General features: G+C 48.5%; 1 protein-coding gene across 1 annotated transcript in view; it reads right to left on the bottom strand.

Annotated features, from left to right (window-relative positions):
* Positions 1-12,828: 12,828 nt before the first annotated feature.
* The window catches only part of WFDC1 (WAP four-disulfide core domain 1), a 29,759-nt gene continuing 25,045 nt past the window's right edge, over positions 12,829-17,542 (bottom strand). The window contains exons 5-6 of the mRNA XM_060253853.1: positions 15,938-15,979; positions 12,829-12,944 (exon numbers count right to left, since the gene is read on the bottom strand). Of these exons, the coding sequence (XP_060109836.1) occupies positions 12,829-12,944; positions 15,938-15,979 (158 nt within the window). The remainder of the gene's footprint in view (positions 12,945-15,937; positions 15,980-17,542) is intronic.

Genomic DNA, 17,542 nt, shown 5'->3' with positions numbered 1-17,542 from the left:
AGGGCAGCTTCTCAGAGAGCTCTCTCAGCCCCACCCACCTCACAGGGTGTCTGTTGTAGGGGGAGAAGATATAGGAGATTGTGAGCTGCTCCGAGTCTCTGATTCAGAGAGAAGGGCGGGGTATAAATCTGCAATTCTTCTTCTTCTTCTATTCTCACAGCACGCGCACTTTTTTTTTTAAAATGAAACAAATAGTTTATTGAAGTATTTGATCCTGCTTCCGTATAACTCAAACAATACATAACACAGCATATCTAACATACCTCAATACCTCAAATGCTTCTTTTTCCCCCTTTCCCTTTTTATTTCCTCCCCCTCCCCCTCAAAACGACCAGCTGCAGTACTGCAGTCCTAAGCTCTGCTCACGACCTGAGTTCGATCCTGGCAGAAGCTGGTTTCAGGTAGCCGGCTCAGCCTTCCCTCCTTCCGAGGTCGGTCAAATGAGTCCCCAGCTTGCTGAGGGGAAAGTGGAGATGACTGGGGAAGGCAATGGGAAACCACCCCGTAAAAAGTCTGCCGTGAAAACGTTATGAAAACAACGTCACCTCAGAGTCGGAAACGACTGGTGCTTGCACAGGGGACCACCTTGACCTTAGCCATAAGCACACCTTTTGGAGTTTAATCAATATATCGTTATTCCCCCCCCCCGCTTTTACCCATCTTATATAGTCAAACCACCTCTTCTTAACTTCCACAATCTTATCCTCGCCTAGCTTTGCCTGTTTTAATATTGTTAATATGTCCGACTGTACCCATTCATATAAATAACCATTCCATCTGTCTATAGTCCGTTTTGTAGCATCTTTCCAGCCCAAGGCTATAACCACCTGGACAGCTAAAATCATCGCTTTAAATAGATCCTGATAGGATTTATCTATTTAATAGTTTCCCAAAATTCCCATAAATAACACTTTCCCCGATAACTCCGCTTTAACCTTACATACTTCCTCCACCTTTTCCAAGACCTTTTGCCAAAATGTAGTCACCTTAGAACACTCCTACCAAAGATATGCATAATATCCCTTTCCCTTTTTACAGTGCCAACAATCGGATGTCGTTCCCTTGATCATATAAAATAGTTGAGCAGGCGTCCCATTCCATTTCAATATTAATTTCTTCTCCATTTCTCTAAATTTCTCCAGTTTTATATCACTAATACCTCTCATTGGGCGTTTTCGCACTCACCTTCAGCCGGCGCGACCCCCCTCTTCACTGCTTTTTGGCGGTTTACGTTTGAGCGGCTTTTGCGCCGGGAGCTTCCGGCTCTTCCGGCTGCTCCGCGGCATTTAGTGCGAAATCCGCGCAGATCCTGCGCGGTGAAGAGGGGGGTCGCGCCGGCTGAAGGTGAGTGCGAAAACGCCCATTATTTTATTTATCTCATTTTCTGATAATGTTAACTAGGGCTTTTTTTGTAGCAGGAACTCCTTTGCATATTAGGCCACACACCCCTGATGTAGTCAATTCTCCTGGAGCTTACAATAGGCCCTGTAAGAAGACCCCTGTAAGCTCTTGGAGGACTGGCTACATCAGGAGGGTGAGGCCTAATATGCAAAGGAGTTCCTGCTACAAACCCCCCCCCCCTGATGTTACCTTACAGCACACACTCAACAATAATGTATTATACACAGAATGTAGCATTGGCTGAGAACCTAGATTGCTGGATTGACTTTTGTGGACGTGTGCGATTGAATATTTGAGCAGCGGTTTCAACTCAACGTGGGTGATTGCAAAAAGGGGAGAGCCTCTTGAAACCTACAATTTTAAGCTGAGGAGGCATGTCATCACCAATTCTCACCACCATTTATCAAACGACCCTGAAGACACCTCTGTGAAATTGACAAGAGCTTGAGATGGACTTTCGCCGCTAGAGACGCATTCCCACGGCTTACTGAATCAATTGAGGACGATGATATTGGATTTATGTCCCGCCTTCCACTCCGAATCTCAAAGTCTCAAAGCGGCTCACAATCTCCTTTATCTTCCTCCCCCACAACAGACACCCTGTGAGGTGGGTGGGGCTGGAGAGGGCTCTCACAGCAGCTGCCCTTCCAAGGACAACCTCTGCCAGAGCTCTGGCTGACCCAAGGCCATTCCAGCAGGTGAAAATGGAGGAGTGGGGAATCAAACCCGGTTCTCCCAGATAAGAGTCCGCACACTTCACCACTACACCAAACTGACTCTCCAACTGAGACTGCTGATACGTTAAATTATTGTTGCGCGTGTGTTGTGAGAATAATACAAATAAACACCAAGATAAGTGAGTCTATACAGTAGACTCACATTACACTAAATATTGTTTAAAAATAGTGTTAATTTCTGTTCGTTATTTAGCCACGATGTTTGTGTTGTTTGATATACCCCTCACTGTGGTACTCGAGGGCTCCTAACCTCCAGGTAGGGCCTGGAGACCTGAAATTATAGCTGATCTCTGACAAGAGAGGTCAGTTCCCACCTTTGGAGGGTGGGCTGTGTGGTGTTGTGCCTAGCTGCGGCCCCACCACTCCCTCAAACCCCGCCATACCCAGGCTGCACCCTCAAAATCTTCAGGTAGTGCCCAACCTCGAATTGGCAAGCCTAGCCTCCCTCCCCCTATCTCTCTCTCTCTCTGTGCTAACCCACCTCGCAGGGTCGTTGTGCAGATTACTCAGGGACACGGAGCCCTATGCACATGCTCCTGAGTTTTGGGTGGGATTCAGGGCTTTTTTGTTTGTTTTTAGCAGGAGTGCACAGGAATGCAGTTTCAGGGGGTGTGACCTAATATGCAAATGAGTTCCTGTTTAGCTTGTTCTGCCAATCAATCAATTGCTTTGCCAAAAAAAAGCCCTGTATGAAACAATGGTGATGTCAGGGGGTGTGGCCTAATATGCAAATGAGTTCTTGCTGGGCTTTTTCTACCCAAAAAAGCCTTGTGTGAAACAACGGTGCCACCAGGGGGTGTGGCCTGATATGCAAACGAGTTCTTGCTGGGCTTTTCCTATCAAAATGCCCTGTGTGAAACAATGGTGCTATCAGGGGGTGTGGCCTGATATGCAAATGAGTTCTTGCCGGGCTTTTTCTACCAAAAAAGCCCCGTGTGAAACAATGGCGCCATCAGAGGTTGTGGCCTGATATGCAAATGAGTCTCTGTTGGGCTTTTTCTACCAAAAAAATCCTGGTGGGATCAAAATGTTAGATGGACGATAACCCACGGCGGTTAATGAGGCAACATTCTATTCCTGGCACGATTTTTAATGTATCGGACTGATTTTCCGCATACTTCATAAATTTCGCAGCTCTTTCTTCAACAGCACAGGGACAACAGCTGAACTTTCAAGAGCTGAGTTGTGTCAGTTCTCCTGTGGACCAAACTGCTCCCGCCTCCGTGGATAACTTGAAGTGGGGGGAAATCTGCCATGGTTCCAATTCAAATCCAATTCCTCACGCATGGGAATTGTAGAGAAGCTACAACCGTGACTTACGTTGGACCATTACACAGCTCAGTTCTAGGCAGTAGCGAGTTAAAGAAAGACTAGCCAATAATCTTGGGGACATCAGTTTTTCAAAGAATGTAAACTCATTGAAAACATATCAGGGAGCTATAAAAATAACCCAGCCTGATGAAACACACACGCTAGCGTTGCCAGGTCCAAGTCGAGAAACGTCTGGGGATTTTGGGGGTGGAGTTAAGAGACTTTTGGGGGTGGAGCTGGGACCAAAGTTGTGACAAGCATTATTGAACTCCAAAAGGAATTCTGGCCATCACATTGAAAGGGACCGCACACCTTTTAAATGCCTTTCTTCCATTGGAAATAATGAAGGATAGGGGCACCTTCTTTTGGGGCTCATGGAATTGGATCCCCTGGCCCAATCCTTTGAAACTTGGAGTTTTTAAAGAGGGGCACCAGATGCTATGCTGAAAATTTGGTGCTTCTACCTTGAAACAGTCCCTCCCCAAGCTCCAGATACCTATGGATTGATTCCCCATTATTCCCCTTGGGAATCAGTCTCCATAGTGTATAATGGATTATATGGCAACCAAACAGAGAATCGTGGAAAATAGAGCAGGGAAAAGGTACAAGACCACCGCGAAAACCAGCCTCAAAAATTATATGGCAACCAAACAGATTATATGGCAACCAAACAGAGAATCGTGGAAAATAGAGCAGGGAAAAGGTACAAGACCACCGCGAAAACCAGCCTCAAAAATTAACAGCAGTGAAAAAGACTGATATAAGATATAATAATAATAATATTTGATAATAATATTTTATTTATATCCCACCCTCCCCGCCACAGCAGGCTCAGAATCTGTATAAATAGATTCTCGAAGAAGAGTGAAATCAATCACGTTAAATTTAAAGTGACAAAACACTGACCACACCTGCACCCAAAGTCTTAAAGCGGCATTCAATGCAAGAATTTTCACATTGTTGGTCCGGGCTGTGGCAAAAGGTCAGTTCCCAAAACAGAGTCCAACACTCCAATTCTTTCCAAGAAGACGGGTGGAGCAGTATATTGCAGCAAGGCAGATAAAGAACGCAACAGGGCTGTACATGATTCCCTGTTTCACCAAGAGCTTCTACAAGCTTCAAAATGCTTAATACAATTTTCCAAAGAGAGCAAAGCTTCAAATATTTAGTGAACAATTCCAAGAACTGGAGCATTGGACTCCGTTTGGGAACCGACCAGAACTTTCTCTGTGTTTAGTGCTGTAGGAATGATCCATTTTTGAAGTGATGGGTGGGGAATGCCTCTTCGAGAGGGTGAACCAGAAACGGTAACAAATGCTGACGTTACTCTCAGCGGCTTCCTTTGCACCCACTTTTATGAATTCCAACTTGCTGATGTTCTCAAGCTGTTATAACTGCTGTTTGGAAATAGGAAAGAACTGATATAAAACCATAAGGCACTTTTCTTCAGTGGAATCAGCACAAGCGCTAGCGCTTTAACCCGCCCTGCAGAAGTGGGGTGGAGTGAAGTTAAATGAAGTCTGAAATAAGCTACTGAAGTCTGAAACTGACGTGGTTCCATGGGACTGAATGAGCTGGTTGTTATAATTTATGTTTGACTGTTTAAAATTTACTGTGATCATAATGAAATATACGTAGTATTGAGATATAAAATGTATTCTTCAGGCTGTTTCACCTTCTAGAGGGTTTTGGAACCAGGTTTAACAGCGGCACCTTCTAGTATTTGGGACTTCGTTACTCTTCCACAGTTTTTTCGGTTTGTCCTTGAACTCTAAGATCTGACAAACTTTCTAATATTTTTCCCCACAAAAAAAGGGGGGGGGGAATAACCCAAACATATCAAGCAGATAGATGGAAATCTTCCTCATGCCACTGTGGCCACATAGAAGAAAGTCATTGAAAAAGTACGATGGGAGTAAGGTTTGACTCCCCACTCCTCCACTTGCACCTGCTGAGATGGCCTTGGGTCAGCCATAGCTTTCATAAAAGCTGTCCTTGAAAGGGCAGCTGCTGTGAGAGTACTCTCAGCCCCACCCACCTCACAGGGTGTTTGTTGTGAAGGGGAAGGTAGAGGAGATTGTGATCGCTCTGAGACTCTGAGATTCAGAGTATAGGGCGGGATATAAATCCAAAATCTTCTTACGATGACGATTATAATTCAGGAAGCATTTTAAGGTAGATGCTGAGCTGATCTAATTGAGTCCGCCTTCCGGTGATGTCAGGGGTGTGTGTGGCATATGCAAATGAGTTGTGCTAATGAGCTCCGGCACCTCTTTCCCTACAAAACGACTCCTGCCTGGATCTATTAAAGTTACAGATTGAAATGTTGAAGAGTTATGATTAGTGTCATACGCAATCTTGCTCCCTGAAGTTCCGTGGTTGTCTCTGCTTCCTGCAGCAGCCGTTTTGCAGCTGCACCCAATACCCTGTGTCAGAATCCCAGAGACGTCCACAAAAACATAAAGGCCAGGGACTTCTGTCTGAGAGATTGGGGACCCTCCAAGCAGGCCTGGCTTGCAACTCAGTGGTAGAGGGGCTGTGGCTCAGTGGTAGAACATCTGTTTGGCATGCAAAAGATCCCAGGTTCGAATCTCCAGCATCTCCAGTTAAAAGGATCAAGTGGTAGGTGATGAGAAAGACCTGTCTGAGACCCTGGAGAGCAGCTGCTGGTCTGAGTGGACAATACTGACCTTGATGGATTCAGTAGAAGGCATGTGTTCATACTGGGGAGAAGCTGTGGCTCGCTTGGCATGCAGAAGGTCCCAGATTCAATCCCCAGCATCTCCAGTTAAAAAGACCAGGCAGGAGGTGATGGGAAAGACCTTGACCCAAGAGACCCTGGAGAGCAGCTGCCAGTCTGAGTAGACAATACTGACCTTGATGGATTCAGAAGAAGGCAGCTTCATGTGTTCATACTGGGAAGGAGCTGTGGCTCAGTGGTAGAGCCTTCGCTTGGCATGCAGAAGGTCCCAGATTCAATCCCCGGCATCTCCAGTTAAAAAGACCAGGCAGGAGGTGATGGGAAAGACCTTGACCCAAAAGACCCTGGAGAGCAGCTGCCAGTCTGAGTAGACAATACTGACCTGGATAGATTCTGAGTCTGGTTTCCTGTAAGGCAGCTTCACACTTGTTCAACTTGCAGCCAATGTTCCCTCTAAGCTGCAGAGTCTTGTGAGCAAAAATTCTACTTGGTGAGCTCCTGGCCTTAAAGTTGTGAGCTCCTGCATAAATTAGCGTGCTCTGGGGTTATCCTTCCTGAGCGAAGACAAAAAGGTGTGAGCTGGAGGCTAAAAATCTGTGAGCGAGCTCACATTAACTCAGCTTAGAGGGAACAGTGCTTGCAGCTCTTTCCAGGTCTTCAGACCCACGCGAAGGCGATCCCTTCGGGCCCCCGAAAAAGATACACATCTAGAAAGAAACTCGCTGCCCGTGGCTGAGCGGATGCAATGAGGCTGCACGGGCTGGTATGTGGCAGAGCAGGTAAAGGCTATAAATATTCTGTCAAAAGGTTTCTGTGGGAAAAGGCATGCAGTGGGGCAAAGCTAGCGAAATACTTTCTTGCCAAGCGGCCTCCTTCTCTTCCTCAATCGAGAAGGCGCAGATGTCATGTATGCAATACTGTTGACGCAGTTGCCTTCTGAACGTCACGCTAGGACTGGGGTATTGCTGTCAAGATGGGGCGCTTTCCCACATGTTGAAGAAGATACTATCCATCCACTTTCAGTGCCCTTTGAAAACTGCTTTTTCCTGTGTGGAACGGCAAAACCGACATCCAAACAGTTGCTGAAGTGCGTGGAAAGTGGATATCTCCCCCTCCCCGACTTACAGTGACCCCTGGTAGGGTTTTGAAATCAAGAGACATTCAGACATTGGATTTATATCCCGCCCTCCACTCAAGAGTCTCAGTGTGGCTCACAATCTCCTTTATCTCCCTCCTCCACAACAGACACCTTGTGAGGTGGGTAGGGCTGAGAGGGCTCTCACAGCAGCTGCCCTTTCAAGGACAACCTCTGCCAGAGCTATGGCTGACCCAAGGCCATTCCAGCAGCTGCAAGTGGAGGAGTGGGGAATCAGTCCTGGTTCTCCCAGATAAGAGTCTGTACACTTAACCACTACACCAGACTGGCTCTTTCAGCCACCCTTTCAAGGACAACCTCTGCCAGAGCTATGGCTGACCCAAGGCCATTCCAGCAGCTGCAAGTGGAGGAGTGGGGAATCAAACCAGGTTCTCCCAGATAAGAGTCCGTACACTTAACCACTACACCAGACTGGCTCTTTCAACCACCCTTTCAAGGACAACCTCTGCCAGAGCTATGGCTGACCCAAGGCCATTCCAGCAGCTGTAAGTGGAGGGGTGGGGAATCAAACCCGGTTCTCCCAGATAAGAGAGCCATGGCTGACCCAAGGCCCCAGCAGCTGCAAGTGGAGGAGTGGGGAATCAAACCCGGTTCTCCCAGAGAAGAGTCTGCACTCTTCACCACTACACCAAACTGGCTCTCAGAGGTGGTTTGCCATTGCCTTCCTCCACATCGTGACCATGCTGTTCCTTGGAAATCTCCCATCCAAGTACCTGCCGAGGCTGACCCTGTTTAACTTCCAAGGTCTGATGAGATGTGGTAACCTGGACCATGGAAAGTCAGGGTGGAAAGTGGATGAGAAGTACATTGTCCACAGTGTAAGAGAGCGCCCATGTGTGTAAAAGCACTGGAAAGTTGCAGGCTGCAGCCTTCTCAGGCTTCATTTTTTTAAAATGTAAGTTTCTAGTCTTTTATGGAAGACTTGGCGGGAAAAAGCAGCAAAGACCTCTGAAGCCAATGGTAGGATTAGGGCGGCCAAGCCCCAGGCCGAGTGGGGGTTCTCCTGCCCTGGAGGTTCCCAACCCAGAAGCCCACATTGGGCCGGCAGAGGAAACCTCCTCCGCCGGTGTGGGCGCGATGACATCACCAAGAAGTGGTGTCATCGCACCAGCGACACAAGTGCCAGCTGCTCTAGGTGTTTTCGGGGAAACTCTTATGGTTTTCCCAGACGCTCTAGCAATTTGGGAGGGAAGACTCTATGGTATAATAGGTACCATAGAGTTTCCCCCTCCCAAATTGCTGGAGCATCCGGGAAAACCATAGAGTTTTCCTAGAAACGCCTAAAACAGCCAGCGCTCTGCATTGCTGACGCGATGACATCACTTATGGGTGACATCATTGCACCAGCAACGTCGGGGGAAGTTTCCTGTAAAGGCGATGGTAAGCCGCTCTGAGTCTCTCATTCAGAGAGAAGGGCGGGGTATAAATCTGCAGTCTTCTTCTTCTAAACTGTGTGTGAATGTTGGAGGAAATGCTTTGGAACTGCCCCGCCCCCGTTTCTAAGCACATAGACCTCTCTCACCGGAATTTGGTAAATTCTCAGGAAGGGAGATCCAGACATTCAGTCCCCTCATTGCTCTTCTGTTTCCTCCCCTCCTGGAAGTGATGTTGTTCCTCTACTGAGAGATATTGACTTCCTTCCTACATTTATACCTCACCTCTTTCTCCCCAATGGGGTCCCAAAGCAGCAAACGTCATTCTCCTCCCCCGTGTTTTGCCCTCAGAACAGCCCTGTGAGGTAGGTGAGGTTGAAATGGCCCACGGTCACCCAGCAAACTTTCCATGGCAGCGTGGGGATTCGAACCCGGGCCTCCTGGATCCTAGTCCAACAATCTCTTAACCACTACGCCAGGGGTGGCCAACGGCAGCTCTCCAAATGTTTTTTGCCTACAACTCCCATCAGCCCCAGCCATCAGCCATGCCGGCTGGGGCTGATGGGAGTTGTAGGCAAAAAAACATCTGGAGAGCTACCATTGGCCACCCCTGCACTACACCAAGCTGGAATGATGATACTGAGATGATACGCTGAGTATTCTGTGTGAAAGGTCTGAGCAGAAGAGCTGGGTCACTTCTTGATTTTTTGGGGTTGCTTTTAGTATTTTGCATCTGCATTTGCCTGCCTGGAACTTCTGGTGCCTTCTGGCGACCCCTACTGGGCCTTCAGAGAAGTGTCTTGACACAGCCTCCCTCTGCCTCTTGGTACTGGTATTCTAAGGTGCTTAGCTCCTGAGATCTGATGAGATCAGGCTTAACTGGGCTGCCCAGGTCTTTCCCCTGGCCCTTCACTTATTACTTTTCTGGGTCCGACGTGGTTTCAACCTGGGCTCCGCAATAAAGCTTTCTCAAGATGGAGGGACGGCAAGCTAACTAGATTTATTGATGTCTACTCCGAGGGTCATGGAAGGGAAGAGTTGTCATTGGAAAAGGAGCATGTGGTACATCTTCCGAGGTTTGAATACTTGCAGCTGCAATGTCGGCTATCAAAGTTTCCTGTCCTTGCGGTTCTTGCCTCTTTGAAAAGTTGCTTTTTTGTGATGCCCAATCTGTAAAGGGAATTATTTCTAAAATGTATATACTATTTAGATTACTTAGCTCACAGAAAGAGCTACCCTACCAAAAAGCATGGCAGAGAGATCTTGGAATTTCCCTCTCCCGTGAAATCCGGAAGGAAATCTGGTCCTCTTCTCTCTTTTTAACGAATTCTTTGAACATCAGGGTACAGGTGTGTAAAGTTTTGTCTCGCTGGTACCTAACACTTGCCCAGTTATCGCATTCAGCTAAAGGCATTTTTACTTCATCGTGTGGAAAGGGATGTGGAGAAAGAGGGGTTTATTTTCATATGTGGTGGACATGCCCCAAAATCTCCCTTTTTGGGTCTCAAGTCATCACTGAAATTTATTTTAATACAGGTGTCTGGATCCCACAATCCCCTAAAATTGACCTTCTCAATCTCTGGAAGGACTTTAAGATATCTGAGCAGAAGAAGGAGCTGATATCCTTGCTGCTCACTTCGGTAAAGTTTGCAATAGCAACACATTGGAGGTTAAATTTGCCTCCCTCGTTGGTTGCGTGGCTGAGTAAGTGCTGGGAATATTTTATCTTGGATAAAATTGCTCACAATCTGGGTGGCAGGATGAGACCAGGTTGCAGGAACACCCTTCTTCTGAAGCGGTCCCCTTTTCTAGATTATTTTGCTTGTGGTATTTTTGGACAGGGTGCATCTAATTCTAGTTTATTGGTTTGGCATCGATAAGTACCAATTCTTTTTATATCTTATACGGACATGTAACAATCTATTTGTAAACTGTCAATTTTGGCTTTGCATATATGAACATATGAAGCTGCCTTATACTGAATCAGACCTTTGGTCCATCAAAGTCAGTATTGTCTTCCCAGACTGGCAGCGGCTCTCCAGGGTCTCAAGCTGAGGTTTTTCACACCTTTTTGCCTGGACCCTTTTTTGGAGATGCCAGGGATTGAACCTGGGACCTTCTGCTTCCCAAGCAGATGCTCTACCACTGAGCCACCATCCTTCCCTATTTGTTACCTTGTATACGATTTCTAAAATAAAATTATTCTGAACTAAAAAAAAAAAAAAAAAGAACTGGGTTGAATCCCGAGCGAGTCCTCCCAGAAACAGAATTGCTCTCTGCCACCTTAACCGGACTGGATGCCAAAAGAACACCAGTACATCACGCAGACAGAAGCTGATAAACAGGCTAGCCTTCGATCGACAAGATGCATTTATTTATTTCCCCCTACAAGTAGTAAGATATTACTCTGCGGGTATGTCAAGCACCCCTCAAGTCACAGACGGACTTATGGCAACCCCAGCAAGGGGCTTTCAGGGCAAGTGAGAAGCGGAGGTGGTTTGCCTTGCCTTCCTCTGCAGAGCCTTCCTTGGTGGTCTCCCTTCTAAGCCCCAGCAAGGGGCATTCAAGGCAAGTGGGAAGCAGAGGGGGTTGGCCATTGCCTTCCTCTGAGGAGCCTTCCTTGGTGGTCTCCCTTCCAAGTACTGACCTCAGCAAGGGGCTTTCTAGGCAACTGAGAAGCAGAGCTGGTTTGCCATTGTTATCCTCTGCAGAGCCTTCCTTGGTGGTCTCCCTTCCAAGTACGGACCCCAGCAAGAGGCTTCCAAGGCAAGTGAGAAGCAGAGGTGGTTGGCCATGGCCTTCCTCTGCAGAGCCTTCCGTGGTGGTCTCCCATCCAAGTTCCAAACCCAGCAAAGGGCTTTCAAGGCAAGCGAGAAGCGGAGGGGGTTTGTCATGGCCTTCCCCTGCTTAGCTGCTGAGATCTGTACCACGCCACCTTCCCTCCCAGTAAAACATTAAGGGTTTGCAGCAGACCTTCTCAAAACCACACTCCATCCCATGAAGTGAACACAGATTAACAAAGCTAAACCAGTACTTCCAACTGCTTGTTGGAAATTCTAGAGAAATGAGCTATGAATGATGGCAAAAGGGATTAGTTTAGAAGACAAGAGAACGCTGTCCAAAATGCAGACTGTATCATGATGTAAAGGGTAGTCTAGCACTTCTCTTTGGAGAGGAGCTAACTTGGTCTTAAGCTCTCGTTATCTCTGTATTTCCAGGGAACAATTCCCTTTGGCAGCCTCCCATCTGGGATTTTGGAGCAGGCTAGAACGCTAGCAGCTGGGCAAGTCTAGAATTGCTAATCTCCAGAAGATGAAGATTAGAAGATATCCGATTTATATCTCACCCTCCGTTCCCAATCTCAGAGTCTCAGGGTGGCTCACGCTCTCCTTTATCTTCCTGCCCTACAACAGACGCCCTGTGAGGTGGGTGGGGCTGAGAGGGCTTCCACAGCGGCTGCCCTTTCAAGGACAACTCCTATGAGAGTTATGGAGGAGTGGGGAATCAAACCTGGTTCTCCCAGATAAGAGTCCACGCACTTAACCACTACAGCAAACTGGCTCTCAAAGCATTGCCAGCTCAGCAGCTGCTCTTTCAAGACAACTCCTATGAGAGTTATGACTGGCCCAAGGCCATCCCAGCAGCTGCAAGTGGAGGAGTGGGGAATCAAACCCGGTTCTCCCAGATAAGAGTCTGCATGCTACACCAACTGGGTCTCCAAGAAGGGCCTGGAGACAACAGAGATCAGTTCCCCTGGAGACAACGGCTACTTGGAGGCAGATTCTATCTTTAGCACTATACCACAATGAAGTCTCTCTTTCCCCAAACCCTGTTCTCCACAGGGTCCGCCCCCCTCCACCAAATCCCCAGGAATTTCCCAACCCAGAGTTGGCAACCCTAGGTGAGGCTAAGCCTGGAAGATAAAGAGTCCAACTGGAATGAGCAACTCTGAGGTCATCCAGGAGACAAAAAGGGAAGCCGGGAGAAAGGAGGTCAGACCAAAGGGAGAAGCCAGGAGGCCAGATCAAGAGGGGAGACAGTGTCCGTCCAGGGAGCGCCCCCCCAAATAAAGCGAGAATTGAGTGCACTCGTGGTGTCATGGGTAAGACCCAGTTGCGGCAAAAGGGGCAGATGTGTTGTTATGTATTTTCACCCTGAGGGCCAATCCATCGCTGTGTTCTCCAGAGGACTTCTCAATAATTCAACCGAGGTGTTTCTGCTGTGTTTCGCGTAACCCAAGCCCACCACGTTGTTCGAGCTGCTTCCTGTAAAACAGCAACGTAATCAGATGATTAGAAAGACCAACAATCTGTCCAAAGTTATGACACAAAAGGCCCTGGGCAGGACAGCCCAGGAGGTGGACCTGGGAAACTTGCTTGCACAAGGTATAAATTTATGTACCCCAGTCAGGTTCCTCCTTTACCTGCCTAAGTGCTGTTTGGTGACAGCTGATTTATGGTAACCCCAAGCAAGGGGCTTTCAAGGCCAGAGAGAAGCAGAGGTGGTTGGCCATGGCCTTCCTCTGCAGAGTCTTCCTTGGTGGTCTCCCATCCAAGTACAGACCCTGCTTAACTTCCAACAGGAAAACCCCAGCAAAGGGCTTTGAAGGCCAGCAATAAGCAGAGCTGGTTTGCTACTGTCTTCCTCTGCAGAGCCTTCCTTGGTGGTCTCCCTTCCAAGTACAGAATCCCAGCGAGGTTCTTTCAAGGCCAGAGAGAAGCAGAGGTGGTGGCCGTGGCCTTCCTCTGGCAGAGCCTTCCTTGGTGATCTCCCATCCAAGCACTGACCCAAACAAGGAGCTTCCAAAGCAAGTGAGAAGCGGAGGTAGCTTGCAGAGCCTTCCTTGGTGGTCTTCCATTCAAGTGCTAGCCCCAACAAGGGATTTTCAAGGCAAGTGAGAAGCAGAGCTGGCTGGCCATTGCCTTCCTCTGCAGGTCCTTCCTTGGTGCTTTCCCATCCAAAAACCAACCCTGCTTAGCTGCTGAAATCGGAGAAGATTGGGCTGCTCTATGCTGCCTTCCCTCCTGGTCCCCACCCCATTCATCTTTTTTTCTAAAGCCAACCATCACCTGGGACTTGGTGGCTGGCCACAGAAAAGCATGGTTCTTTAATATCCATGGACGACTTTTTCATATGCAAATCGTTCCTTGACCTTGCATATGTAAAACCCACAGAAGAACATAAGAGAAGCCACGTGGATCAGGCCAGTGGCCCATCCAGTCCAACACTCTGGCCGTTTTCGCACTAGCGTTTGCTCTGGCGTAGCACCCCATTTACCTCCGGATCTTCTCCTGGATTTCGCACATGTTGCTCCGGCGCTGCGGTTTGCTCCGGCGCTTCAGGGGTTTCACGCCGGAGTATGTTTTTCAGCATGCTGCCGGAGTTTTTGAAACCTCCGGATCCACTCCGGATCCACTCCGCGGAGTTTGCTGTGCGAAATCCATCCACGCCGGCTCGACTGCTGTGTGGGCGGCACCCTCTCCCTTTCCGTCCTCCCACCCCATCCACCCCCCTTGGCCAATCATCAGCCTTTCGCGGCGCTTCCCCAAAGTGCCGGCACGGCCATTTTTTTTTTAAACTTCACAGTTTTGCGTAATAGCGATATTTCGAAATTAACAAATAGAAAAAAAAAAAACCACCCTCCTGGAATAGCCTCAATTGCCACTTCAATTGGTTTCGTTAGAATTTTTTTATTATTATTATTGACTTTAGTTGCGTTATTTCGCTGTTGCGTTATCTCGATAATGCGAAAACGACCATTGTTGGGGGGGGGGGGGGAATCTAGTGCCGGTGCAGGCCAAAGCGTTCATGTGTGTGTGTTTAAAAAGGGAATGCCTCCCTCAGCTGTGCCACCAGGATTTCTGGACCTGCACAAAATCGCCATGTATAAAATGGGAAGTTGGAGTCCTGCATTCTTCTCCCTGCCTACATTCCGCTCGGTTAGAAAATAGACGCGAGCTCGCTCTTCACACGCGCCACAGAAGGGGAAGGAGAGAATGGGGCGGGGGGGGGGAGCTCTGGCAGCAGGAATCAGTCAGGTCCCCGTTGCAAGCGCCAGCCGGGGAGGGGAAAGAGAGCGGAGGAAATTTGGGGGGGGGAATCTAGTGCTTCAGAATTTGGGGGGGGAATCTAGTGCTAGGATTCTCCACTGTGAATGCTTCTGTTAATACATAAAGGGCTGTGGAGGATTCTACAGCTGCAGCCAATCCATAAGCAGCAGCACACGTGATGCGGTTTGTCCACGAAAGGAAGGGGATGGAACAGCTCGATGTTACGTTAGTACGTTAGTACGTCATTACGCAACCAGACTTGTGCTTAAAAAAAAAAAGAGTGACAGGGCATCGAACTCAAGTCGATGCCAGTGGGAAAACGATTTGAGCCGGGGCTTCAGGGAAGGCGACTCCGCAAAGAGTCACTAGTGGGAAAACGAGAAAAATGATCCGGACATAATTGCGCCGCGGAATAAGGGGAGCAAACGCTAAGTGCGAAAACGACCTCTGTGTCACATAAGAACATAAGAGAAGCCACGTTGGATCAGGCCAGTGGCCCATCCAATCCAACACTCTGTGTCACAGAAGAACATAACAGAAGCCACGTTGGATCAGGCCAGTAGCCCATCCAGTCCAACACTCTGTGTCACATAAGAGGAGCCATGTTGGATCAGACCAATGACCCATCCAGTCCAACACTCTGTGTCACAGAAGAACATAAGAGAAGCCATGTTGGATCAGGCCAATGGCCCATCCAGTCCAACACTCTGTGTCACAGAAGAACATAAGAGAAGACATTTTGGATCAGGCCAATGACCCATCCAGTCCAACACACTGTGTCACAGAAGAACAGAAGAGAAGCCATGTTGGATCAGGCCAATGGCCCATCCAGTCCAACACTCTGTGTCACATAAGAACATAAGAGAAGCCATGTTGGATCAGGCCAATGGCCCATCCAGTCCAACACTCTGTGTCACATGATGGCCAAAAAACCCCAAGGTGCCATCAGAAGGTCCATCAGTGGGGCCAGGAAACTAGAAGTCCTCCCACTGTGCCCCCCCCCACCCCCAGCACCAAGATTACAGAGCACCCCTGCCCCAGAGAGAGAGTTTCAACAATACGCTATGGCTAATAGCCACTGCTGGACCACCCCTGATCTGTTTTGATTGCTGGGATTTGGTGTGCATCAGAGCAAACCTGGTTGTGCAGACATGCCTTGAAACCAAATTTATCACAGTCTTGGCCAGATTTGAATGCTGGTGTCTTACCCAAGTATTCCTTGTAATATTTAGGCTGTAGGTTCCGCCCATCTGGGGAAAGAAAAGGCACAGTGCAATAATTATCTGGTTGGGCAACAGCTGCCTTCACTTTTAAATGGCACATTTGCATAAAAGTCATTGCAAATGCTTTGGCGTTGGCTTCGGCTGACCTTAAAGGTAACATCATGTTCCACTATTGCCCAGAAAGAAGACAGGGACAGATATGAGCATGGAGCAGACTAGAGAACCCAAACCCCTGGCTGTATACTCTGTGGAACAGTTACAGAGACACCTAGTGTCGAGAAGGAAGAAGTACATGAGGGATAGGATTGCCAACTCCAGGTTGGGGAATTCCTAGAGATGTTGGGGTTAATAAGAAATTATTGTATTGCAGCGTGTTTAGCAGGGGTGGCCAAATTGTGGCTTGGGAGCCACATGTAGCTCATTCGTACGTATTGTGTGGCTCTCAAAGCCCCTACCACCCTGTCAGCCAGTTTGGAGAAGGCATTTCTCTCTTTAAATCACAACTCCAAGCCAACCCAGCCAGGGAGGATACATTTAATGTTAAAGTTGCTTTCTTTGCTCCACTCCCCCTCCTGCCTCCTTCCCCTCCACCTTCCCCATCTTCCTTCCTTCCTTCCTTCCTTCCTTCCTTCCTTCCTTCTTCCTTCCTTCCTTCCTTCCTTCCTTCCTCCTTCCTTCCTTCCTTCCTTCCTTCCTTCCTTCTTCCTTCCTTCCTTCCTTCCTTCCTTCCTTCCTTTCCTTCCCTCCCTCCCTCCCTCCCTCCCTCCCTTCCTTCCTTCCTTCCCTCCCTCCCTCCCTCCCTCCCTTCCTTCCTTCCTTCCTTCCTTCCTTCCTTCCTTCCTTCCTTCCTTCCTTCCTTCCTTCCTTCCTTCCTTCCTTCGAACATTTGATGTTCATTTCTTGTGGCTCTCAACATCTGATGATTATTTTATTTGGCTCTTCCATTCAGCAAGTTTGGCCACCCCTGGTGTGTAGTATAGCCAGGAGATCCTAAGACTATCTGGCAGCCAGAAGTTCGAGCTGTTTTTCTGTGTTATGACCCCGCTAGGTGGCGAGCTAGGCTTGTTTTTAAGGCAAGAGATGGTTCAGAGCCGGTCTGCCATTGCCTGCTTCTACATTGCACCCCCTGGTGTTTTTTTGGAGGTCACCCATCCAAACACTAGCCGTGGCTGACCCTGCTTAGCTTCCAAGATCCAACGATTTTAGGGGGTGGGGCCTCAGGAGGGGAGGAGCCTCAGCAGGGTGTAATGCCCCAGAGGCCACCCTCCACAGCAGCCGTTCTCTCCAGGGGAAGTCGTCTCTGTTTTCTGGTGATCTGCTGTAATTCTAGGAGATCTCCAGGCCTCTTCCACCTGGAAGTTGTCCACTCTAAGAGGAACTGATGCCAGGGCTGGCCGTAGGCTATCTGGCACCCTAGGCTAGGCTAACTTCCGGTGCCTCCCTGCCGTGCACCCAGTCACACGGGGGTGCCTAATTCAGCGCCCCCAGAAGGCTGGCGCCCTAGACAATTGCCTAGTTTGCCTAGCGGCAGGGCCAGCCTTGACTAATGCAAATAGCTTCCTTTGTACTGCGCAGAGAACACTTCTTTAG

Source organism: Heteronotia binoei, chromosome 14, assembly GCF_032191835.1.
Source record: "Heteronotia binoei isolate CCM8104 ecotype False Entrance Well chromosome 14, APGP_CSIRO_Hbin_v1, whole genome shotgun sequence".
Lineage (NCBI taxonomy): Eukaryota > Metazoa > Chordata > Lepidosauria > Squamata > Gekkonidae > Heteronotia > Heteronotia binoei.
This window is presented reverse-complemented; position numbering and strand designations above follow the sequence as displayed.